The sequence below is a fragment of the Pseudopipra pipra genome, chromosome 9 (genome assembly GCF_036250125.1).
Source record: "Pseudopipra pipra isolate bDixPip1 chromosome 9, bDixPip1.hap1, whole genome shotgun sequence".
In the NCBI taxonomy this organism is placed as follows: domain Eukaryota; kingdom Metazoa; phylum Chordata; class Aves; order Passeriformes; family Pipridae; genus Pseudopipra; species Pseudopipra pipra.
Genome location: NC_087557.1, coordinates 8,858,701 through 8,886,306, shown reverse-complemented (window position 1 = coordinate 8,886,306; position 27,606 = coordinate 8,858,701). Strand labels below are relative to the sequence as shown.

The following is a 27,606-nucleotide window of genomic DNA, read 5'->3' as shown; positions in this document are numbered from 1 at the left end:
TGTGTTATAGCTTGCTCCGGTGGCACTTTTGATATTATACTCGGATGTAATTCTAGCTTCACTAGGAGTATGTACGGTGTTTCCTTTTTCACTATCTGAAAGTTGCCCTTACCTGTTCAGACCATAACAATGCCTTCCTACGTTTTTACAGCCCCTAATGCCCTGAGTCTGTCAGCCCTCCCTGCTCCAGAGCTGTTTGTAGACCATTATTAAATGGTATTTAAATTGCAAAACATACTACAAGATGATACAAATTTCACTGTGAGGAAGGCCCCTCTGTTTCAGGCTAAACAATAACATGTAAAAAGTGTTTCTTAACCTCTTCTAAAAATTCTGTTTTCCTACTTCAGCATTCAGTAAGAAAGTAGTGAGCTGCAATACCACCTCATCCCATAGATTGTATATTCACAACACATACATGTGAAAATCGAACAGCTTTGTATATTCATGTGTCAGTGTATGTAGCTAATTTATACATATGAGCAGGGTATGTGTGTTTATGTGTCCCCACCTATAGAAAGATAACATTCTAGAGTGTCATACAAAAATTTGGCACAGAAGACAAAAAAAAAAGGCACAGAGAAGCAAGCATTCCGTGCTGTTTAAGAACTAATATCTTGCTCTGGAGTTACTGGTGCTACATTGGACTGAATCTGGCTGTATTCATTTGTGATTTTTATCTAAGTAAAACTGCTTTACTTCAGAGCCTCAACGTCACTCAAGCAAGGAACTGCTACACTTAAACAGCTGCCTTGTCTGTATTTCTCCAGGAGGGCAAAACCCCTATGGCTGTTACCCTCAGGACTCTTTTGGAACAGCTTGTGGAAGAATTGCTCCTCAAAGATCTGCAGGGCAAAGCATCTCACCGTTCTCCAACAAATCCCGGCAGACACGCACAGGTCAGCTCACCGCCCAGGTCGGTGCAGTTGCCATAGTTGAAACATGTGAGGTTTCTCTCTTCATTCCCACAAACTGTATATGGTAATCTTCTGTATCTAAGTAAAGAAGAAGTCAATAGCAGTTATTTGCACTTTCCTTGTTTCTGGATGTCTTGTGCTCTCTCAGATGAAGCAGGGGAGCAATGCTGTTACTGACTGGGATATTGTCCAAGAGAGTGACAGCAGCAACTGAGATTTGAGACTCACAGAACATGTATTGCTGAACTTTTTTAATTTGATGAATTTAGTATCATTCTAGTTACATTACTAATGTGGGTCTGTGAGATACTTGGACAGGATTTTGCCTTCTCTGAGATCAGTGGGGCATGCTTAGAAGGGAGAAGTTTATGGTGTGCAGAGAAGGGCAATGAAAGGCAAGAGAGGCCAGGGAAGAGTCTTCAGCCTTTCCAGAGAAGAATCTGAGATGAATAAGAAACAGTCATGAGAGGAGTGTCAGAAGTGATGGGAAAAGTGCACTGTGTGGTGTTTGTAGCCACCAGGAAAGCTGGGCTGAGAGCAAACTGAGAGGAAAAGACCAACTTAACAAAGATGCTGTGCATGAGGAGAAAACTTCTTTGCCGGCCTTTCTATTGTTATTTTCTCTTACCCACCAACTCCAAATTTCTTTATTTATAGTTCTAGAGCTCTATTGCTCTAATAAAAATATAGTTTTAGGGATTTAAAAACCTTAAAATATTTTCTAAAAAACCATGTATTTTCAAGCTCTGGAAGACTTGTAATCCTGTCATCAGAGAGCTCGAAGGACCAATGCTGGAAGCAGAACAACAGAGCTGTGCCTTGTTCCCTCTGCCCTTGCTTCATCAGTCTCTGCCTGAGCTGCCAGCACTTCAATCTCAGTCCACATCTAATTGATCCATACAGCTTTCTGTGTTGCAGAGTCCTTATACATTGACTCTGCAGCCATAACTAATATATAGTTACATGCATAACATCTGTGTTTAAAACAGAGACATCAGTGACGTAATAACCCTTCAGAAGAGACTTGACAAAATCATATGGATCAGCTTTGTTTATAGTACCTGCAAAATCTTCCAGTGAAGTTAGCAGCACACAGGCAGGAGTATCCATTAATCCCATCAACGCAAGTGGCCCCGTTTGCACACTGGTGGCCAAGGCAGTTGTCTATGTCCTCTTCACAGTTTTCCCCTGTGTAACCAGGTTCACAGCTGCACTCATAAGAGGTGACCCCGTCGGTGCAGTTTCCATGAATGCAGGGGTTTGAGGAGCATTCATCAATGTTGACTTCGCAATGACTGCCAGTGTATCCGTCAGGACACGTGCAACGGTAGGAAGTGTACAAGTCTTCACATGTCCCCTCGTGCATACAGGGATCTGAGCTGCAGACATCTACCTGCAAACAGCCAGTACGAGCAGAGTTTGCAGATATTTTGAGAAATTGCTCCTCTTGAGGCTTTTTAGTAGGGATGTCAGCATTTTCAAAGTATGAGAGATAAATGCCACTGATGTCTATGGTGCTCATACATCCTCGCAGGCCATCCAGGCTGTCAAAAGCCTTGTCAGCCACATAGATGTCTGTCTCTTCTCTTAAAAAGTTGAGGGTTCCTGCAGCAGCTGTGCTAGTTGCAGTGTCTTTTTTGTTATCTATATCCATGTGCCATCTAGAGGACTGGGACAGGGGCTCTACCATAGAGACCATCACTTGATGCCATTTCCCATCGCTCACAGGCACTGAACTAGCAAGGGTCAGCCTATAAAAGCTGTTGCCACTTTGTAATTGAAAAAGTAACTTGGAGTTGTGAATACTGATGATAACAAACTCTGGCTCCTTCTCCGCATACAGCAGGATCACATCAGTGTCCCTAGTTCGAAAGCCAAACACGATATTGGTGAGGTCTCTGCTGATTTTTCCGTTGCTTCTGTAAAATATCGCACTGCTCCGGCCACTAAACACTGCGTTAGCAAGACCTGTGCAAAGATAATAATTGAGAAACCAGGCCAACTTTAAACCAATACCTGTGGAACAATATCTCTCCATGGTCCCTGTCATGTCCTTTTGGGTTTGCTGAAAAACAATCAAATTCCACCAGTGTTTGTTATCCCTATCTGCCTCTTATGACTGTGGAAATTACAGGGCAGTGCCAGCATCAGCTATACTGACATCAAAAGTGTGCTGCTTTGCATCATCTCGAGTCAACACTCTAATATACAATTCTACATTAGTGTCATCTCTGTATTTCAAAAGAAGACATACATTTGTCATTTTATGTTTCTTCCTTAAGTACAGGCATCTAGTTATTCCTCATGACAGATCTGGACCGGGTGAACATTTCTTCTCAATTCTTTTTTTTCCTAGGTGTTTCTTAAGATGTTTTAGAAAGGATTTGATTGGATCCCAATTTACTCTCACTGATGCAAAAGGATTAATTTAATTGAAGTTAGTTGACAAATAGCCCCCTCGAAATCCATGTAAGAAGAGCCATGCCTGTCACATTTAAAGCCAGCTTCTCCTGCTGTGTAGGCTCTGCCACAGCCCTGCTGACAGCAGTGAGCCTGTGCTGGTGGGACTGGGAGGGCAGCAGCACTCAACTTGCACTGCTGTGAGTGAAAATTGATGGGCTACATTGTGGCAGTTTTATGGACATCTTCACAAAGGTATTTGACATCATTCATTAGCATGGTTTCTACTAAAATGCACTAACTCACTGGGCTGTAAATTTACACGTTCTGAGATTTATGAGAATTATAGACAGGGAGGACAGACAGGAAGGAATGTCTTCTGTCTGTATTTCAGAAAAAATTAGCTTTGAAAGATCCTAGCACTGAGATAAGGTGGGTTTCTGAACTATCTGCGGGCTCAGTAAGTGTCGAGGAAAAGAACCCCTGGGAGTCCCAGTAGGAAGTTATTGACTGTATATCCTGATACTAAGGCAGCAGAGGTGTAACTAAATTTCCTAGTGCATCAAATGTAGTGTCTTTCTCGTAGAAAAAGTTTCCTCAGAGGAAATTGTGCTAAAAATCAGTCAGAATTTTTCCAAATTATTTCTGATTTTTTAAAAATGTCTTACAAAGCAGCTGAGTTTTTTTAAGCTCATAAAGCTAAATTACCCCTGTAGAACTCTTACAAAGTCCTGAGCACAGCAAGCTGCCTTGATGTGCTTTTACTCTCAGCTGTGCCACTGGGCATACAGTTTTGCTGTTACTTAATGTTCCCCACATCGGCTTCTTGTAATGTTTTGTTCTCTTTTATGGAGTATTGTGTAATGTTTTGTTCTCTTTTATGGAGCGTATGCCTTCCAAAAGGGCTTGCTAATCGTAGCCATCTAGGTGGAACTGTGGCCACAGCCCCTGAAAAACAGCTTTTTTGCTGCCTTGGCTTAAAATTGTATCCAGAGCAGTAGACACCAGGCTGGCAGAGAACTCACTGGCCAGGAAAGCTTTTATTACCATCTGTTGAACAAGAAGTTTATCCTGTAGCTAAGAATACAATTAGTTTAAAATGCAGCTCTATGCTGCAGGAATTTTGGAATATCTATTACGGAAACTCTCTACTGTTGCCACGTAAACCAGCACAGAAATCTTAAAGTAATGACCTTGAAATATTGAAAGTGTAAATGACCTTGAGTATAGCAGAAGGAAACAGTTCAGATACTTTTCCCTTTGCTGTATCTATGTTCATATTCTACCATAATATGCAATAGTAAATTTTATGAGAGAACATATGTTGATGTTATAATTAAAGCCATCTATGAGAGAAGGTACAATTATTCTAATTTCAGTTATAAAGTTGAACAAGTCCTGCAATGCTGATTCTAACAATCTCCATAAAAATAGCATCATATTGGTCTGTCTATGATAGAAGTCTTTTGTTGATCAACATTCTCATTCCTAAAACTGAGCCATTCTAACAGCTTCAATCAGATTGAGTGTGAATTTATCTTCCTTTACAGCTTCATTAGGGCTTTCTTTGATAGCAAAAAGAAAAAATATTTCTTCAAGATCCTTACTTGCTTTTTTTAATTCCACTCCAGAGTGGGAAGGAGAAGGAAAGAGATATCCAGGGTGGCTAGTGATCTAAAGACAGCTAATGCTCATCAGTGCCCAAATAGACTGCTTGGTGTGCAGGTGCCTCTTATGAAGACACCAGTTGAGTAACTGTTCTGCTGGTATTAAGGTGACTTTCTTCAAAGCTATTGAAGTTTATTGAAGAAAATCAAATGATGTAATGTATGTTATGTATCTTGTCTTTTCAGGAAGATGGAGAACATCCTAAGGTTAATCCAGCACTGGATATCCTCTTATCTCTTTGCAGTGGTAATATGAGGGGTACACTTACACTCTGGCAATGTACTATTGTACAACAAGTTGTGCTGAATAAGTAAATATCAAAGGTCCTGTAAACATTAGTGTCTGAGTCAGTGTCTGTCTGACAATTTCTGGGCTTGGTAGGGCAGACTCTTCCCATTAACCTTACTTAAAATTGACATAGTCATTATTTTAATACAGAAATAACATTTGAATGAACTTCAGAGGCAGTGAATATTTAGTTTCAAGGCAATGCTGATGAAAATTTTGCTGATCTCCAAAGATGATTGGAAGAACTGAAATGTACCTACATTCAAATCCTTGGTGCACCAGCTGGCATTGTGCTTCATGAGGACAGGGCCCAAGCTCACACCACTTAACTTCCTCGCATGCCTTCCCCACTGTGTTGGGGGGGCACGTGCAAGTGAAGTCATCCCAGATTGAATAGCACACACCACCGTTGTGGCAAGGGTTGGACTATGGGGAAAGAGAAGAGATAACCTAAGTATGAATAACGTTTGGTGGCCTCCCAACTCTAGGGATGGGGGACTGTTTGGCAAAAAGGAGGTTTCTGCTTATTTCAGATGGAAGCTGATAAAGACGAGTACTATGACAGCACAGTGTGTTCAATAATTGGTGAAAAACAGTATTTCAGCCTTAAAATAGTTTAATTCTCCCCTATGCAAATACATTTTCCTGCTGATATTGATCATATGTAGCATAACTCAACAAAATCTGCTCCTTTTAGTATTTTCACTTGTTTTCCTAGGATGTCATTATAATCAAATAATGTGTGGAAACATACAAAAAAATTAAAATAAATTCCCCATTATAAATATGTGAAAATGCTCTGAAGAATGTCATTCTTACCTTGCAGAGGTTGTCACCAGTGCAGCCTTGGGTGACATTAATAAGGGTTCTGTTGATAAGAGAATTCAGTGGATTGGTGATGGGAAAGAATTCCAGCGGCTGGTTATTCACTCTTACATCTTGGATACAGCCTTTGAAATATCTGCCATTTCTATCAGTTTCTTTGTTGTCTGGTAGGCCTCCAATGTAAAGAATATCCTTACTTTGGATGGTTAGTAGTGGAGTAGATATAAAGCCTAGGTAGTGAGAGGACTGGAACAATTCCATCTTATTTGGTTCTATTTTTAATGTTATTAGGTAAAAGTTTCCATCGTTCACAAAGTGTTTTCCTAATAACTTAATGGAATTTAGAGCTGACATTGTGAGTTTCCCACCTTCCAAATAGACTCTTATGTATAGGTAAGTACTGTTTCTCAAAGCCAGTAACAAGCCAGAAGACTTGCGTGTTCGGACAAACATTGATATGATGAAGTTCTCATTCTGAGTGGCATCAATGGAAAAAGCAGCATAGCCTGAGGAGTCCTCAGATCCAAACCGGCCTGGAATGTACTCTTGAGGTTGGAGATATGGGAGGGAAAAAAAAAAAGGAAGAAAAATAAAATAAGCAACAAGGGGGCCAATGCAACAATCAAATAACTACTTATAGTAATGTTTATGTATGGTAGTAAGATGTGCCTGTATTTATGGATGAATAAAGATTTGATCCAGCTGTAAATAGCTTCTATTTGAAAATTCCTGTTGGCCTCCATGGCCATAGCATTAAGCCCCTGTACAGGACCAGATGTTATATTACTGGGCATATTTTTCCCCTTTATCATGTGCTGTGTAATGCTGTGTTTTCAAGTGGTTAAACAAGGACAGATTTCTATAGTTTCCTGGATTGGTCCTCAGAAAGATCATTTTGGAAAGAACCTAGCTGCTTTGATCCTCTGATGACCATGGAAGTTACTGTAATTCTGGAATTTTGTGATATTTTTTGCACAGATTCCAACTGCAGAAAGCTGATCGTCAAACCCCTCCTGCATAAATAGGGCACCTACGTGGTGCTGCACGGGCTCCCCAGTTCCCTGCCAGACTTTTTGTTCCTGGGGCTCAAGATATGCTCATATACATCAACTTGTATCCAGTTATGAATCCTGTAAAGTCCCGTGAGTGCCCATCGTGCTGTGGTGTCATGGTGGAAAAATGATCCTACATCAAGTAAGCTTTCTTTTTTTTTGTGCTTATCAATTAAAATGATTAAACCAAAACCATCTGTCTCTCTCCCTTACTCCTTATTTTCAGTAATGATTTTCAGACTTGTAAGGATACAAAATATGTAGCCAAAACTGTATTTTATTCTGATGAATCATCTCATTAAAAAACAACAAAGTGTTTCTATTTTTGCACTGTAAGTTTTGTGATCTTGTCCTCAATATTATAGGCTTCCTGCCTAAACAATTTCAAGAGCTATTTTTAATATATCAAATTCATAGAAAGAATAAACCAAGCTTTTGTTTTTAAATGCTCACATAGCTAAAAATTCAGTCCTCTGTTGTGCAGTAAAACTCCTAGAGTGAGATCTCATAGGCCAACTTTCTGCCTGCAGCACTACTTTTTATTATGACTACATTAAAAAACCCAATGAAAATAGGGACTGACTGTGAAGCCCCAACAGACCCTTAATGACCACACTGCACTACTATGTGGTATGATCATATTATTTAGCAACAGGAATAAATCCTAACTTGTTCCTAAACAGACAATTTCATAATTAAATTTGAACTAGTTTATTTCTATTAATAACATTTCCTATGTATCTACATCTACTTATTAAAACTCTTCTATGTAGAAATAAATACATGTTGAAATTGGTGTTTTGAGGCATTAAGTCAGTTTATATGTTCTCTGTAAGGGGGTACCAGAGACTGAAACATTTTTTCATGAGGGTAAAAACAAAATTTCTGCTGGAATGGGGATTCCACAACTGCAATATTAGAAAGAACCATTAATCTTCAAAAAGGTATTTCGTGTTTACAATGACTTTGTTACATTTCTCCCTATTTATAAATATACACATATATCATCAATCTGATCTGTTTGATGAGATGACTGGCATCACCTTGGTCAATATTAACCTCTTGGGTCACAACATCTGGATGCTGATCAAAATGAGTCAACATCTGTTTGTTATTTTGTATATGTAGAGAAAATATTGCCTCTTGTCAATTAAATACTTGGCAGCAACTTTTCTTCAGAAAGACACCAGCATTTCTTATGTTATCCTTTACCACAAGTCTCTCCCACTCTGCCTTTTAAGAAACCTGCCACAGTCTTTTAAATATGGCATATATCTAGAACCTATGTATCAAAATGGCACAGTGCCATGATTAGCAAGGAATATTGTGGTCAGCAGGAAAAAAAAAAAAAGCATTGCTTTCTAACCATTCTCAACAGTTCTAATGCCAGTATAAGCCGCTCCTGGCCCTGACTGGTTTTAATTTTGCTTCATATAAGGAGGCAAACATATTTACCAGATGTTGTCCTATACTCCAAAGTTGCCTTCCAAATCTTTGGATAAATTACAGCTAGACTTCAAAGAAGTCTGTTACAATTACCTCTCAGACTTTGTCATTTTGCAATAAAACCAAAAAGAAAAACTATTGAAAGGTATTGATAAGTATTAGGTATAGCATACAAAATGAAATTGTATTTAAACATTTTGAAATGTATTTGGAGCCACAGCTTTCTGCAGCAATGCATTCAATAAGCCCCTGAGGCCAGTTGTTCAGCTGATGTAAATCAATGTAGCTTCCCTGGCGGCACTGCAGCCATGCCAGTTTACACCAGTTTAGGATCTGTCCATTCCAATCTGACCATGGCACTGCTGTTGTGCTTAATTTTTTCCAGCCCTCTTGGCAAATATATCTACGTAAATATACGTATGTATGTATACGTGTATGTATGTGTATGTATTTCCTGCTCCCTAAACACTGCCCTGTTGACCATGTGTGGATGGTTAGTAAGGGGACAGAGGGGAGCAGCAGCAAGGGCGCTGCATGGAAGAGTCCTGTGCAATTTTTTTAAACAAAACCGCTTGTTTGAAATTCCTAAAACTTTATCTGAGGAAGAATTGCAGAGTTCACCCCAAAATGTTCCTGAGAGTTGCTGTGTTTAGAGCTCCAGGGGGCTTCACCCACCAGATGCAGTATAGCTGAGAGTTGGGCAGGGACCCCCTGTTGTCCTTCCACTTTGCCTCAGCCTGCACTTGGAAAGATCATTTGTAGCAGGGAAAGTGCTACAGGCATCTACAGCTTTTGTATTCCTACCCATCACTGCCACAGAGGCTGTTTGCTGAGATGTGCTCTTCTGTTCCCTCACACAGGGACACGTTTCCCTCTGGTCCCCATCCAGCTTCCTGGGAACTGCTGCCTGCGCTGGTGATTGTCCAGCACTGTCTTAGGACAACTGAGAGATGAATGGTCCCTGTCTCCAGCCACTGAAGCTCTGCCTGCTCCTTGGGCTATTCAGATTAAGCTAATAGTATAATCTCATTAATTTTTTAAAATTGGAATCTGTCTTTTTTTAACTTGCAGTACTTTTGCTTGCCTTTCGTTGCCTTAAATGGGTCTCTTTATAAAAGCCTAGAGAGCTTGAGGATAAAATTTTCAAAGAATGCTTTGAAAATAAGTCTTAAACTCCAATTGACTTGGTTGCTTTCTAAATTTTACTCAGCATGGATAACCTCCAGCGAACTACAGTTTTTCAGAGTTTATGGAGTGCTAAGACCACTAGGAAGATTTTAAAACAAGATGAGTGGAATCCACCACTTTAGCCTGACTTTTTTTGTCAGGCTGAAAAGCAGCCTACCTGGGAAAACAACTAGAGAATAGTAAAGGTGTGCTACTACTAACCTCTTGCACTTTCTTACCAGCTGACATTAAGCTCTGGAGATCCTAAGGGTCATGCCATTTCATCACCAGGTAAACAGTTTCAGCATCCACTTAAAACACAGATGCCAGCAGCACTCCCTTACCTGTTGCACAGTCTGGCCCTGTGTATGGCCGGTAGCAATCACAGTGGTAGCTCAGCCACAGGTTGGTGCAGCGTCCCCTGTTCTGACAAGGGTGGGTGTCACACCAGTCCTTTTTAGCACATCCTATCCTGACATTTAAAGATGACTCAGATGATACGTTCTCTGGAGTAATAACGTTCAAGTCTATTTCAATATCCTGAAGACAGCCTACAAATGAAGGTGCAGAATGTATATTATAGGTGTTAAGCAGAGAGTTGCTGCTAACGTTCCCCACTGGTAAGCTGCCCAGAAACGTGCTCTGAAATGCAAGCATCACAGGATTGCTATCTATCTTAGCAGACGTTTTATTGAGACAGGATTCTACACAAGAGCTGTCAAGCAAATTTAGAATAACAGCTCTTGCCAAGGTTACCTCCACTGAATGCCATTCTCCATCACTGACATTATGTGGAATATGCAAAAGAGCCTGTGGCTGATTATTGACTTGCACGGATAAGTGTAAGTAGCCATTCAGTAATTCCAGCTTCGCAAACGTACTTTTCTCCCCTCGGTAAAACAGAAAAGCTGTGGGTTGCACAGTTTGAAACCTCAGGTTTATGTTGTAGAAAAAATCCTTTTTATGGGTCAGGGGATTCTTCAACAAAAGGAAACTGTTTCCTTGAAAAGAAAATGTGGTTATGGTTTCACAGTGTATTCCAGTATACCCAGGTGAGCATATGCAGCTGAATCCGTGTTGGCCATTTTTTAAATGTGGGATGCAGATTCCGTTGTTTTGGCATTGATGATCAGTACAGCCATGAAGAACTTCTGTACAGTTCCAGCCACCGTAAAAAATCCCTTCTTTGTCTGCAGGTGGGCAATGGCAAGTGTAATTCCCAGGAAAATTCTCACAGATTCCACCATTTTGGCAAGGGTTCATGTAACATTCATTGATGTCTTCATCACAGTGAGTACCTGAAGAATAAACAAAGAATTAGGCACTCTGGTTTGAATAACCAAAGCCCAGAATAACTCTTTTAATATCATGTGTTTTATTAAATTATTTTTTATTAGAGAGGAATGCCTTGATAAAATAGTTGATTGTCTGACAAGTATAACATATGTTAAATATAAAATTATATTCATTTGTCGTGGTTTCCTTGTGCAGAATATTATATAAACACCTTATTGATAATCACACTTTGGAGAAAAGAACCAAACAAATGGATAGTTTTGATATAGATAATGTGATGAAATTAAGATAGACATCATCAGATGCGATCAAGAAATTGTTTCCCACATTTCCTGAGGTAGAAATTTAGAATGCTTTGTGAGGAACTGAATTATTTATCACATACAAAAAGCCAAGAATTGTTGCTTAATTCCTATCCATTATATAGTATGCTGATGAGCTGGAGTATGATCTGCTGGTCTTTCCCTCTTTTTCATGTTCATTCAAACAGTATAGGAATTACAGACTAGTATTCCTGGTCCCATATGAAACATCTTGGAGCAACAATCTTCAAGTGAGAGTCACAGGACTTACAAGTGATATATGATATGGTGGATCAGACTGAAAAGTGGGTGAACATGCCTGTAAATGTATGTACAGCCAGCTGGCTGTCTGAAGAACAAAATTCCCAGTGTGAGCAGGGAGATGCACAGTGTGTTAATAAGAAATCCAAAGTGCTTAAATCTACTGATGGCCTGGGTAAGATGTAGTGGGATCTACCCCACCCACATTGAGTGGGCAGGAGCCACATTTCGGGGTTAGGCAAGTACTGCAGTTGCTAACAAATGACCCATGGATCTCAGGTCTTCCAAATATAAGACAGCAGTCACTTCTGCTCTGTCAGCCATGCTCTTGCTTTGAGGAGAGTTCACTTGGGATGTGAGGATCTGAGAAAAGCTGTTAGAGGAGTTGGAACTTGTATGTCCAAGCAGAATATTCCTGGTACCATGTATCTGCAGTGGAGCTTTTTAACCTCTCCTTTATATATAATATAAAGTAAGAAAAGATGAAAGGAATATTTTTTTCAAGTGTCTAAGGGTTTGATCGGTGATGAGAGCACTTCTGTAGGAGATTGGCAATACAGACTCATATTTCTTCTTCCATATAATGTTTGGCTTCTGGTATATCTGGTAAAAGGAGAGCTCCTCATCTTAACTACTCTGTAATTTGATAGATTTGACCTAAGTAGGTCTGCTGGATCACATTTCACAAAGAAATACAAATCTGTTCCTCTTGTAAAACTAATCTGTTTACCTCTCTGCACTGTTGTTCATCAGTAAAGTGGTAATTACAGTAACTTCTCCCTTGAGCAATCAAGTGACTGATATGTATGCAATGGATCAGGGAAAATCTGTTCCTTATCTCTCTTTGAAGCAGTCAAAATATCCAAATACTTTTTTGATAACTCATGCTAAGGGCAGCTCTTAGTATTTCCACTTCCCTTCCCTTCCTAAAATAGTTATTTTAGAGAAAAAAGAAATACTTTGCAGTTAGTTTTAAAACTAGTATCATCAGCACAAAGTAAATAGATAAAATTTCATCCATCCCAACAGCAAAACTGATGCCTGTAAAGCAGATAATGAGAAATGCTGAGACTCAGAGTTGCAGCTAGGTGTACCAGGCACCACACCTAGCTTTATGTACAAATTCACATCAAGCTTTGTCTTTACAGCAAAATACAGCCATTTTTCATGGAAAATTACAGAGCAGCATTCAGCCACAATGAATTGCTTCATATAGCAGCGGATAAGTGTAGTTACTCGGGCTAATTCCTTGCCTGTCCACTTTACTCAATCACAGTTGTAACTAGACCCATCTTGGAGAGTGGTAAGTTACAGGAGAGACAGAAGGGAACTGAGAATTGGGTGAGATTTGTTTAAAAGATTAGCCAGAGTGGAGTGGTCAGAGCATGTACATAAAAGCATGATCAGCTCACTTACCAGTCTTCAATTAGAAGACTTCCCACTTGAAGCTTCATATTATCAAACACAGCTAGTGCTATCTCCCTGGTCTGGCAGTGAGGTTTTACACCAGCAGTCTCTCTCTGTTTTCCAGCCAGGCTCATCTTTATTCCAATGTGAGATGTCTATGTATACCTTAATGTGTAGTGGCATCTGGCAGAAATATGACTCATTGGCTCTGACTTCTTCAAAGTGAAGTGCACTTCCCAAACCGTTCTGACTGGGGGCCAGAACAATGTCTGCTTTGTCCAGTTTGTGGCAATTTCAGTGTTAGCGACTTGTCCTGCTTTTGCTATTCTACTATATGAAAAGTGAAGTTACTGTGAGCTGTTTCCTGTTTTGGTCAGTGTTTTAGTACATCTCCTGCCTGATATTGCTCCCTTCTCTGCTTTGACATCGAGGACAATGTGTCCTGAGGTCTTTTATACGACTCAGTCTTAATATGATGGCTGTAAAAATGCAGGTTTCTTTAGGGTTTTGTGTCAGAGATAAAAAGTAGTCCAACCCACAAGCAGTTGGATCAGGGTTGTACTTAGCCTTGTCATAGAGCTTCGGAGTGGACAGACTGTGCTTAAGGATTTATAGACTGAGATGCCCTGTTAAACCTTTCATAAAAATATCAGCATAGCGAATTGCTGGGTCCTTAGCTGTTGCATTTTCAGTAATGTTTGATGACTCTCTGTGTATTAGTTTATTATCCCATGGCACCTGCCATACATCCCCTTTGCTTTGTAACTTGGGATCTGGGTCACACTTTGCAATAGTTACTTGCCTCTGGAAAGGATGATGCAGATGCATAAACTGAATCCAACTTTACAATAATGTTTTAGTGTCTGTATTTTTCTCTACTTCATCAGATTAGATATAAAATGAATGAATTTATTTCATGAGAGTGCTAAATTCTTTTGTAAATAATATATATTTCTATTTTTAATTTTAGATAACAGATTTGACCAAAAAAAAAAATCAATGTCCAACAAAGAAATAAAATGGGCTTTATGAGGAGGTACACTTATTATTAGTGTATTCCTTTCCTATGCAAAATCAATATTATGAATGAATAATTAAATGCAAAGTGACTCACAGAGCCACTTAAATGCATGTAATTCCAGAAGCATTTCAGTGCTTATTTTTTAAGTAATGATACTAAAAATATGTTGCAAAGTAGTTTTTTTATCAGGTTGTGTATATATATACACAAATGTATACACACATATATATAGGCTTACTATTTCATAATAATATTAGCACAAACACAAATATAGGTCACACCAAAAGACAAATAATAAGTGATTTTTTTCATATCAAAAATAAATAGATCAGCTGTTCTTGCAAGCAGTGTTGATATTGCTTGTTATCTGGCAATTGCTGTATGAGCAAAGACCACTGTCACTCAAGATAAAAGCACTCTAGATAAAAGGATTAGTCAATATTTATAGAACTGTATAAGCAGTTCAAATAGCTCAGGTTGGAAAAGTTAGCATGTAAAAAAAAGTATTCTCAAAAGATGTAAGACATACCAAAAGTAAATGCAAGTAAATGTTTCTTTTCAGTGGTTACATGCATTAGCTCAGCTAAGCATATTTGTGTTTTTAAAGCAAAAAGTAAAGTAAAAATCATTCAGCATTTTCTCTTCTAAATATATTACACACTGACCTAAAACTTTAGATAATGGGAATATTTTTGTCATATTTTTATAGATGGTTTCTTTTCCAGCCTGTGAAGTTTTATTCAAAACAGAGATGAAACAGTTTCTTTGACTCAGTTTTACAATATCACTCATGTGTCTCCTTTTTTCATTTACACATTATTACTATATGGTGCCTATTTTCTAACTGTTAACCTCTTAATTAAACTCTCTGTTTCAAATTTAGCAGCAAAGGTTTCCTGCAGAAGCAAGATGACAAAAGCAATTATTCAAGAATAAGTCTGCTGAACACCACTAATTTTCATTTTGATTGAACAATTATAAAAGCATTATCCAAATTACACTTTTAATACACACCTTTGGTTAGAAATCTTTTGCCTTTCCAGCTCCCTGACACTAAATAAATATCAAGCAAATACAGACGTGCAACCTGGATAGATGCTACACATTCAATACGGTTTAAGTGCACTTACAATTTCACAAAAAATTCACAGAAAGTAAATATTTACCTGTAAACATTGTCATTAAAACGATGTAAACTTGTATCCTAGTGGCACCCATCTTTTTCCAAAGGAAAATTTCCGGAAGAAAAAGATTGTTTAGCACTTAAGGAGTCCACAGAGTAAGTTTCTGTAAAATTCACAACAGTTCTTAATATAAAGGCTTCCTTTCCAGGATTAGCTTGCTCCACTTCTGTACCTGCTGATGTGGTCTGATGGTGTATTTTGCCCAAGCCAGATCAACAAGGCTTAAAGTAAGTCTCATTAAACTGCTTACACAATAGATATGTATCCTATTTAAATTCTTTTTCAGTACGTCCTCCAAGTGCGCTCACACCAAACTTTGTGTTTCCTAGAAAGGCATATTTTTAGGATACATTTGAAACTGATTTGTCACTTTTTGTTGTTCTACAAGGTGCTGTTTTTTAAGACCTTTTTTCTTTCAAGGGGTTTGTTAATCCAGATCAACTCTGGTCACTGTCATTCAGAGAAACTGTACATCTCAATAAGCAGATTGAAAAGACCTAAAATTTGATCCTGTTTCTTTATTTTATAAAATAGTTTTGTTCCATTTGCTCTCTTTACCTACTGGAAGTCTATGTCTCTAGATTTTTTTTAGTGTGCTAAAGACAGGAAAAAAATAATTTACCAAAGCATTTTTTTTTCTTCAGATCTTGAGCAAGACATTTTAATTTGGACCAAATTTAATTAGAGGAAAATAAAGTTCAGGAGATTTAACTACTTATTTCTGTGAAAAATTTAGCAGCAGACATTATTTTTGGAACATGTGTTTATCAATTTCTTCTTTTCCCTTATCTCATTCATTAATTAGGAAGTTTCTCACCTTGTGTCAAATGTGTTCTTCGGTTGACCAGAAGAATCATACACAGAATACAATTTTGGATTCCTGTAATCTACTGTTCACAATTGCTTTAATGGAGATGCTCAGAAAATTGCTGCTTCTTCCAGCCTGGGACATAGGCATTTTTCCTATAATACTTTCAAATGCCATGGGATAAGGATGTCATCCAGACTCTTTGAAAGGTAAGTAAGGAATCTTTTAACAAAGTTCATGCTGATAAGTTAATGTGTATGCACTTGATTAGTAGTGCTTATCAGATGTCTTGTGCTACAGCTTGACGTTTAATATGCATTTTATTTTGAATATAAGAAGAAAAATTTGGAGGCTCTCAGTAATTGTCAGTCCTTTTGCAATATGACCTTGATAATATGACTGAGGTAAGATTATGAACATACAAACAGTCAACAGGTGGGGATAGACATATGTTATTACAGCTTGGTGACAACGTGGGGCTGATGGCACTCTGAGACAGAGGAACTTCATAGCAGGGAATTTAGCAAATGCCTGAAGCCGTGTCAGAACCACTGGTGGGTATTTTGAACAAACCTGTCAGGAACAGCCACTCTAATTACAGTAAGGGTTTGATGTAGTCTTTAATGACATTTTCATTTACAAACCAAGGAGAAAAATCTATATGAAACCACCATAAAGTGAGTAAAAAACGCGTGTAATCCTGCCCAGAAAATAATTGTCAGAGGTTCCCTGTCAAAATGGAAGGCTCCATTGATTATGGTTTGGGATTGTCCAGGGTTTGCTCTGATTGGTGTTTTCATAAAAGATGTGGATGTTGACATAGAAAGCTTGCTTATTAAGTTATCTGATAAAACAGGGTTAAGAGAAACTTTTGATTGTGTTAAGGACAAAATGACCTTTGTAGCTGAACATAAGAAATTGGAGAAATGGTCTGAAAAATATTGTATTCAATTTTGGAAGGGCTCACTCAGTTTCTGTAGTCTCAGGCCAGAATAACCAGCAATCAGGTGGAACAATAGTTTCAATCTACAAAGCCTCAGTCACGCCGTGGCAGGAACACTGAGTTCATTTTTAGTTCTGCACTGCAAGGACAATTTGGATCAACTGGGAAGAGTTCAGGAATTATCACAGATCTTGAAAATATGGCTTCTGAGGAGAGGTTAAAAAAGTAGGGCTGTTCAGTCGAAGCACAAGCAGAGGAAATGGGACACGGTAACAGTTTTTCAGTGTAAAAAAGAGAGCACACTGTTCCCTGAGACCACAGTAAACAAATGAAAAAGTCACAGGTTTGGCCCTGCACAAAGAACATCCAGGTCACACTTTAGGATTTCTAGTGGCAATAAGACAAAAAAGCCTTCACATAAGATGCCTGCTGGGAGCCATAAGGTCTATTTTGGATCCTTAAAAATTGGTTAGAGGCAAAAGTGCAATGAGACATGAGCCAGCAGGTCCTATCTTAGACACATAGATAGTCCAAATGATACCTGCATGTCAGTCCCTTCCAATTCTATTTTTTCCATGTTTCTTTGTCTTCTTTAAATAAAATAATTCCCAGCAACTAAGCTGTAGATATGTCAAACTCTACTTCCACATATAGGTATCTATGCACATAAAGGTATCATATGCAAGCAGGAGCAAACCTTGGAGAAACTCAGATTGTAGCACGCCCTTCAGAATATACTTTATGGAAGACAAAGAGTTTGCAATAATGCTCCCCTCACCTATATTTTACAGTTTTGGAAATGTCTGTTACAAAATCCTACCCCAGGTGCAAACAACTCTTTTCAAGGGTCTCATTAATCCTGAGGCCAGGGGAAAGATCTGGCAGAGCACATATTCTTCAGGGCCCCAGGTCCTAGCAGACAGTCACAAAAATTCTAACTTTGCCACATCTGTGCAGATAATTGCAAAGAGATAATTACTCTTTGCTGGAAGGAGGAAGTGCACGCTCATGAGTGAGTAAGCGCAAGGAAATAAATTGACCATCTCTGTGTCATCATAATTAAAACTCATCCTTCTGGGCATAAATCAGTCACCATGGAGGTCAGGAAGGAGGCTTTACTCTTGTGTGTATCAGTGTAGAGCAAGTGAGGGGTATTTAAATGGATTTTTTTCTCCTATTTTTATTCAGTAAAGAACTGGCTTACATTCAATACTGAACTTAATGTGACCAGTGATCTGATCTTGTATGGCAATTTCTGTTGCTGTCTTAGCAGAAAAGGCCTGTGTAAAATGAAGGACAGAATACAGGGCAGAGCTGGAGCACATGGAAAATGGGATACTTTTAAAAAGTGGGATAATAAGCATTTGTTAACATAGGGCTAATTGGCACATGATACGTTTCACACAGAACTCTAATTCTGTGAAGCTGTAAGACCTTGCTAGTTATTCCTATTGCAGACAAATTCACTATTCTGCTATTTTTCCTCTTGCCATTTCAAATGTATGTATAAAGTTAATACTGGCTAGGAAAAAAAATTAAAATAGAAATAAAGTTGAGTGGCTTGGCTTAATCATTAAATATGTCATTCTAGTTGAGGTATATGGAATTCATAACGTGCTACATTCAGAATGGCATGCTGTAATTCAATCTTTTTAAATGTTGCTGGCCTGAAGCTTCATAGACTAGGTTGAATTTTCAGTAAAAATGGATTTTTTTAAAGTAGTAAAAAACCCCAGTCCCTTAATCTCTTCAATCATTAAAGATTTTCTGAGAGCAAAAGTACTTGGGAATGTTTTTCCACTTGTTTCACATGTTTTGTCACACCTAAAATAGTTTTCATTTGAGGGGGGAAAAAAAAAAAAGAAGAAGAAAATCATGTACATGCTGTAGGTGATTAGTTGTTTAGTGAGATCTGGTGTGTTTATTTTATTTTATAAATATTGGAAACAGCCGGCTGAGTTCAGCTTGGCTTCAGCTCCTGAGTGGACGAGCCAGCCCCTTCCAGAGCCTGCTCTGGGAGTGCTCCGTAGGCAAAGCTGCACGAGAGGTCAGGCACACACAGCCTGGCAATGGGGAGGGGCCGTGTCCTAGAAGGGCAGCACAGCAAAACTGCTGCTTGTAGCCTACACCTTCATCCCATATTTCAATTTACACTGCCAGCCATGTGGATCCAATTGTAGGATTAGGGTCTGAATCTGGAGTAAAGGAAAACCTCGTTGAAGAAATATGTCCCTGCATGGCGCTCATTTTCCTTTCATTTCCCTGCTCCTGGAGTCAGCTTTATGTACAGGTAAAATGCTGTTGCATTTGACTGATGGAGGTAGGGAAGAAAATGAAATGGTGGCAGCCCAGTTTTCCCAGGCAGTATCCGTCTTGAGTGGGTTTTCTGGCTGCACAAACGTGTTGTAGCTCTGGCCATCTTGTTGATATGAGACAGGAAGGGTAGAGGAGAGGAGGGAGAGCACAATTACAGGGTGTGACAGGTTAAAGTGGAAAAGGATGATCTATGAAGGATACCATTAAGAAAGAAAAGAGTAGGTAAGATTTTGGAGACTAAACAGATGAAAAAGTAGAGGAAGATGTGAATGGCGAAAAGGAAATAAAAGCATAGAAATCAATGGTACCCCCAAAGTACCAAAGGCATTTCAGACAGCATTCTTGTTAGACACATGGGCATTTATGGGTAGTAAGAGGAGAGAGAGTGTATGGTTATGGCCATTAATCTATATAGGACATGTGAGGGATGCTAAGAAAGACTGCACCTCATAGATAAGGTCTACACAGAGATCTGAGAGTGGAAAAAGTACACCACTGCAGCAATTCCAAAGACAAAAGATTGGATAAAAAAGAGAAAAAAAAAAGTAATAGTTTTTTTTTTTTTTTAAATTAAATAGTCATGTGCACTGGAGCAGAGAAGTCAATTCACAAAACAGAGAATTAAGGCAGAATCATAGAAAAACTTAGGTTTAAAAGGACCTTCAAAGGTTATCATCTGATCCAATGCTCCAGTCAAAGGGTCAGGACATCATCCAGAGAAGAAATTGTAATAGCAAGTTTAAGAGAACTTGTTATTTTATACCTGATTATGGACCAGATATTTAAAAGTCAAAGAAAGATATTTGGTGTTCTGCTTTCCGGTGTGTGTGTGTGCGTGTGCGCGCTCTTTAAGTTGTAAAAAGAGTATATATAATTCAGGAATTTTTCATGTTTTACCTTTTAGAAAACTGTGGGAAGACTGTCAAATTCAAAGCATTAATGATCTGATTTGCATTTTTTGTAGATTTATGAGCTTGTACATACAGATGATGTGTGTGCATTTGAACTGTAGTATATCCAGAGGGATCTTAAAACAACTAATACCTTTGAGTTGTTTAATTAGATCATACAAGGTCATGTTTCATTGACTTGAAAATCTGTTTGGAGCATATGATTCACTTTGGAATTAGAAAACAAATTAATTTTCCATTCTACAAACACTGAAGGGCTTTAAAAGAGTGGCTGTTGCTGATGAACACTTCCATTGAGAAATGTACGCTGTGTCTAGTCTCCCCTAAAAGGGATTTTCTACCTTGTCTCTTGTTGGCTGTTTTCTATTTGTTTTAACTGAGTTAGGCAAGCACAGCCACTGTGCTGTCTAGTGTGAAACGGCTTCTGCCCTGGAAATGGTGCTTTGAAAAATTTCAGTCATTTGCAAGATTTTCTCATTTTGCTATAAGTAATGTGAATCTCCACAACATGCAAAAGTGACTGTATTTACATAACTTCATTGTCAGTCCTTATTGAAACAAACTGAAAAAGCCAGTAGGCTAGAAAATCATAGTTTTAATAGGGCCTATAGAGCTTAATTGAGAATGGAGACCTGACAATAGAAAAATATAAAACGTGAATGTGTGAATGCACATAATGTGTTTATGCTCTGTGTATTTTGAGCTGTGCATAGCATAACTGTATAAAAAGCATGGATATAATCTGTATCTATGCTATGTACAATTACATTTCTCTAGTCCTACAATATATATTTCTATATAATTTATTAACACTTTAAATACAGGAAAAGACAAGCCTTTTACACTGAGCTATGCACTCTTTTCTTTTTTTTTTTCTTTCCTTCTTTTTAAGGCAATTACTCTACATGGTGTGTGTTTTCTTCTCTATGTAAATAGTTGTGACTTGCTGTAGAGCAGATGTAGATCCAGAAGATCCCAGACTTTGGACTGGGATCTTTCATTCCAGTTCCGTATGAATGGTAATGGCAGGAGATCATACCTGTTTTCACTTCAGCAGCAGGGTTCATTTCACTCATTCCCTTCAGTGTTAGTCCTTTTGTAGTGTGAAAACTCATCTCAGTGGTGGCTTTGTTTATCCAAGATTTCATATGCTTAATTCATCTTGAAGCTGGGAAGCTTGAGACAAAAACTAGCTTTATTTTTGCTGGGTCACCCAGCAGTCCCAGTGGAAATGGCAGAGCATGGGCTTCAGCTAAGACTGTGTGTGCTTTCCATGGTCTGCTGCCTGTCTTTTGGGGGATTTCCTAGATGATAGTATAAGAATGTGATTTAGCTAGATTAAATCTAGTTTTTCTATATCTTTATGTGTTACAGTTAACTTCTGTACCTGTGCAGACGTATACACAGTACAGCATTTAAATAGTTTTCTTTATTTGGTATGATAGGTAGTGATTTACCATAATGTTTTGGCCTCACAAACAGGCCTAATAACAGATTCTGAACCCTCTTTGCTAAGACAAAATAGTGCCCACAGGACAAAGACTACAGGCATAATTGTATTGATCATTATGATTCTCTGTATTAGTGTCATGTTGTTAGCACAGCCAGACTCGAAGAGTTACAGCAGTGGGAGAGCAATCTGAGTCAGATCTACCAAATCTACTTCTAGCAGTTAATTATCAGCATAAATTAGCTGTTCATACTAGGAGTTTTTCTTCTCTCCAAGACTGCTTACTGAAAGTGCAAAGTTCGTTGTCAGCCAGGGAAAGAGTGTGCCTTCCTTAATCTGGTTCTCCTTACCCAATCAACAGAAGTCTTTTTTCTCAGTTAATTCAAATATTTTTAAAGGGATCAGCACCCGGGTCATCAGTAAAAGGCTAGCTTAACTTCTTTGAAATTCTCCTTGTACCTGAAAAAATTAGTCCAGGTACTAAACAGAAGCAGGTTGTGCCTTATTATAGTCACCTCAGAGTTTATTTCAAACAGTGCAAATGAGCAGATGTAAAAATACTAGACTTTATCAATTGTTCCTCCTATTAGCAAAGAATGAATAATTAAGAGCTAGATGCTACAGGGAACAATTAATGTAAGAGCTTTTATGGAGTATATCACATAAAATTAGTTTTGGTGCTCATTTTATCAGGTTATTTTTATTACTCAAAACCCAAACATACTCTTTATGTCCTTGAGAAGACCTTAGACCTGGGACTCATCAATGATAATTAATTGCCATCAGACTGTAAAACTCCTGAATCCAATCCAACAAAAGCATTAAAGTGACTTTTTTTTAATTATCAATTAAAATGGGAATTGTATATATGTGTATACAAAATTAGAAAGAATTCCCTACGCACCAGAGAGTTTGCACTGCCATTCAGAGGGACTGAGAGGCTGGAGAAACAGGCAATCTTCAGGAACCTCATGAAATTCTGCAAAGGGATTCACCAAGTCCTGCACTTGGGCACAATTAAGCCCATCCACCAGTACATGGTGGGGTCCAGCTGGCTGGAAATCAGCTTTGCCATGCTCTGAACAGGCTGGGCATGAGGCAGCAGTGTGCCCTGGCAGCAAGGAGGGCCAGCAGCCTCCTGGGCTGTGTTAGGAATCATGGTGCCAGCAGGTTGAGGGAGGTGACTCCTCACCTCTGCTCAGCACCAGTGAGACCACACCAAGTCTGGGTCTGGGCCACCCAGGTACAAAAAAGAAGCAGACATACTGGAGCAGGTCCAGAAAAAGGCTGTGAAGGTGATTTAAGAGATTGGAAAATCTGTCATGGGGAATTTGGGTTGTTCAGAAGTTGAAATGAAAGCCAATTTTAAAGGCAGGAGATAGCCTTCAAGAAAAAGAGATATATAAACTTCTTCCCAATTCACCTGTTTCTTCCCATTGAAGAACTGTGTATTGCTTGACCTTGCAAATGTGATTGCTCTCATGGATGGAACTCTTCTTAAGACATGTCACATAAGTGTGAGACCCTCAGTTGTACAGATGTCCTGCTTTTAAATTTAAAATGCTGAATGTTGTTAAATAATTCTTTATAACAGCTACAGATGGGAAATATGACACATAATTGTGCTGTAGAAGTTAAGAATATTTGGGTTCTTTACTCCATGCCCCCCTGTATATAGGCTTGGCAGCATTAATCCAGGAAGGTTTAGAAGATTATGTGTATATGACAGCCCTGAGGATTTCCATCATTGTGATTTTCCTTCCAACTCTTTTTTTTTGAGGAGCATAATGACCTGTGACAACTAAGCTTTATTCTCTGTGGAGTCTGACATTGCTTCTGTTTAATGGATCAGACAGTTTGTGATACATCAGTACTAGACACTTTCTTCCCCACGTCAACCTAGGGTACCTCTCCAATATTTCCCATCTGTGCTGACCTGTGTGATCAAGAGGTCATGTCCTGAAGTCAAACCCAGAATCGAAACACTCACTTCTACCACAGGACAGACTATTAATGTAACCCATTTAATTTACATCAAGTTGGAACCTGACATTCAATTTCTCTCTCCAGAAGCAATTATTTTTAAAGGAACATGCCAACAATATTGCTTGGCTTAGAATAGCAAAAGTTCAAAAGGGTAAAAAACGTTTCACACCATAAATAAAGAATTGATTATACTTGAAAACAAAGTTTGTAATTACTACTGACATTTCTGAGCCTAGATGAGGTGCCTTTTATGCTTTAAAAACTGATGTCACTTATGCCACCAGCATTATGGGAACCTTATGTAAGGGTCTGAAATAGTCCTGTGCTGGTATTTCAGGTACAAAGAGGAAAATATGAACATTTTGCATGATGCTTGGGTCAAATATCTACTTTTTGTCAAGAGATGGTGCAAAATTCATTGTGGGTGCCTCCTTTCACCCCAACAGTTCCATCAGCAGGACCACTGACATAATAAGTAAATTTCTTAATTTGTTATTCTTCTTATGTGAAAACTAAGCCTCCGAGGTGCTAACAAATCTTAACTAGGAATAGCCTGTCTGGGTCATCAAATTACTCTTTTTTACTTAAAACAGTGCCATTTTTTTCCATAGCTTTTACAGCCCTGGGTGGACTTTGCATGACTGGCCGCAGAACAATATCCCTGAATTCCGTGTGGAAGATCCTGCCAATCAAATTGTGTGGTGCAAAAGCTAAAAATTGACTCTAAGAATTTGGATTAGCAAACAGTGTTCGTCACAAAGTCTTTGAGAAATAGCGTCTTCCAGATCAGGCTCTAATGACAGTGTTGAAATATCAGCTAAAGCTAGAATTTGCTAATGTCTAGCAGATGCTAGACACGGACAGTATTTCGTGCTCCCTCTACTGGCTCACAGGAACAGAGGGGATACAGGGAACTTGGTTCTCAGAACTCTCAGAGCTGTGTTGGTACCAAAATGCTGATAACAGTTCAAAAAAAATTGCATATTTTCACATATTAGGGCAGTTTATACTTTTTTAGGAGACTAATGCAAATAGCATTTTGCCACGTAAAGCACTTTACTAAGGGTAAACAGCAATGCCATCCCACTGCTATGGGTTATTTGGGGATGTTTATATGTGAGAAATGGTATTTCAAAGGCACGTAAAAATCTGCAAGTGTGAAAACAGAGTAGCTAAGCTACATAAAAACTGTAACCCCTACAACAATGAAGTGATGAATGGCATTGTGCCATTTATATTTGATGCTGTAGCAATTTAATAGCAGCCTGCATTCTTTGAGCAAGTTTTCTCATACATCTTAACTTTTTATTTCAATGTAGGTCAATATTGCTTTCATAACAAATATATACAGGTTTGGCATGCAAACATCATGCATTTCCCACTGTTACAAGCCATGCAATTGAAATAATTTTTTAGTAATGAAGACCAGCATAAACTCTGCTTATTAACCAGCATACTCATGGCGTGCTGCAAAGTTTGCAGTAAGGAATGAAGACAAATCTTTTATTCCTACCACAAATCAATCCAGACAGAAAACTGTGCCCTTCAAAGATAGAAAAGATGCAAGTTGTGGACCTTTTTAACTAAGGATCACAGAAAGGCTTTCTATAAGCAGAACCGAAAAGTACTCTGAAGTACTTACTACGTAAGTAGTAGCACGTATGTATTTATATGTGTATTAACACATATGTGTGTGAACACACATTTATACATACATGCATATGGTTCAGAACTACTAGCCCATGTACTATTTCTGACTGAACTCCTCCAGCTTCTCCAATGTCACTTCTGAATTCCTCCATTATGGGAAGGAGAGAGAAGTAATGCCTCTTAAATGTTTGGTTGTATAATTTACTGTATTTCCAATAAACTGGATTTTAATGGGGTTCATGATGGTGACATTATTAAGGCTGGTTTTGAAATCATCTGTTGAACAAAACACTATACTATTAAATTGGGTCATTTTGTTTATCGCTTGACATTTGACCTTAAATATTCCATAAATTAGAATGGATTGAGAAAGTAAAATACATTAGTCCCATAGCACAGGTCCTCTGTTAGTGTCTACTTGTTAAGCACTTTCTCTAGAGTAGTGAAAGCTGTATGAAGTGTAGATTTAAAGAAAGTTCCTTTCTGTTTGGGGAAAAGTTGTGCATCTCCCTGACTGCAATTTGACTGTAATTCAACCAGAACAATGTAGACTTACACAAACCAATGCTAAAAAGCATGTGCTGTAAAGTAGCTCCTGAGATGGACAATCAAATTCTTTAGAAGACAAGCAAAGTTCTGCTGTTAGTTTTAGTATGTGCAATACCTTTGATTTCACCAGGGTTTGTGACCACACTTTAAAGGCTACTTTCATTAGTGGTTGTCTTTGCCATTGGATGTTGAGCATGGTGTTGGTCTGGGGCAAAACAAGCAAGAAATGAAAGGGCCAGAGAGATTCTTCAACAGAGAAAGATTGAACTGAGCAAATTCATAAGCTCAGTCAAGAGGAGAGTATAAATATCTGAGGTATGCCAGTTAAAAAGGCTAGGAAAAGTTTATTCACAAAATTAAGAAAGAAACCAAAAAGGTAAGTAGGCAGTGCCTGAAGAAGGCACCAGAAGGAAAATTCTTACTGGGTAGACTAGATTTAACAAGTAGTCAGTCATATGATGGAATGACCCACCAGGAATGAGTGAAAGGAAAATAACAGGTACTTGAAAAATATTATCCCACTGCCAAACAATATACAACTGCCTTTTTTGTTTGTTTGTTTTTGAAAGCATTTTCTGCCAGGTACTGGCCATACAGATTGGTTAAATCTAAGGACATTTTCTGTCTGTGTGTTGCAAGATCTGGGAGCTTATGGATTAAAAGCCATTCATCCCCTCCTCCTTCCCTTCAAGGAAAAAAACTTTTCATGCTAAAAAGTGTTTATGTGCAACACTGTTTAACACAGAGAGATGTGCCAGATTCAAAATATCCACTGCTTGCAGGCTCTGTCAATCACATTGGACTACATAATACAACTTAACATATCAGTGCAACTAGAGAAAATAGATCATAGTAATAATGGGTCAGCTGTCAAATTTTAAAGAATAAAACTCTGTACATATTCTGAAAATAATATTGGTAGATGCTTCCTAATGTTTTAATTTCATATATTTCTAACTCAACCCCCCCCCCCCCAAAACATCTAATATTCATGCATTCTTTTGATGCTGAATAATGCACAAGTGAGGGCTGCAATCTCTTTGCATTTCCAGTTGCAACTTGCAACAAGAAGAGGAGAGAGATTTCTCATGTAATACATATTTATCATGAAACAATATATATAGGCATATTCTCAGTGTTGCAAACCAAGTTTGGGGGCTAATTCTGTAAAGAGTTATCATAAAAAGCTCGAGAGCTCATTTCCTAATGGTCATGGTTCAGCTTTTACAAAATTCTAACATAGATTGTCATTACTAATAAAAATATTCTCCTGTCAGAAGGTTCCCTTGTGCAATATGAATAATAGCAACAAGCTGAAATTTTCAATAAAGCTGAATTTTATTTCATTAAAAGGAATCCTCTGCATAGTTAGTGCCCATGCCAAGTGCATATTTTGTTTCTAGAATCTAAAACTATTTCAGTCTCTATTTGGAGCACATTAAATAAGGTAACTGGATCTGATAATGATGTACAAATACATCCTCCATAGGCTATGAGACTCCACTGTTTGTTGAAGTAATGTCATTCCTTATGATCATATTGGACCTTATTCTATGTTTTCTGAATCAGGGATAATGCTTACACAAACATTCAGATTTTAGTGAGGCGAAACCCAAGCTGCAGAATATTGTAAATACAAAAATATTATTAGGTGGTATCAATATCACTTAAAGACATATGCTACTCTTTCCTCAAGTGCCTCCCACTAAGTCAGAGTTCTATAACTAGTGATAAACACTAGGTAACCGTACAACTACAG

General features: G+C 38.3%; 1 protein-coding gene across 3 annotated transcripts in view; it reads right to left on the bottom strand.

Moving 5' to 3' along the window:
- CRB1 (crumbs cell polarity complex component 1) overlaps positions 1-27,606 on the bottom strand; it is a 115,446-nt gene that overhangs the window by 37,744 nt on the left and 50,096 nt on the right. For all 3 annotated transcript variants that reach the window (XM_064664450.1, XM_064664449.1, XM_064664448.1), the window contains exons 6-10: positions 10,108-11,061; positions 6,093-6,643; positions 5,534-5,699; positions 1,979-2,885; positions 867-995 (exon numbers count right to left, since the gene is read on the bottom strand). In XM_064664450.1, coding sequence (XP_064520520.1) covers positions 867-995; positions 1,979-2,885; positions 5,534-5,699; positions 6,093-6,643; positions 10,108-11,061 — 2,707 coding nt within the window. The remainder of the gene's footprint in view (positions 1-866; positions 996-1,978; positions 2,886-5,533; positions 5,700-6,092; positions 6,644-10,107; positions 11,062-27,606) is intronic.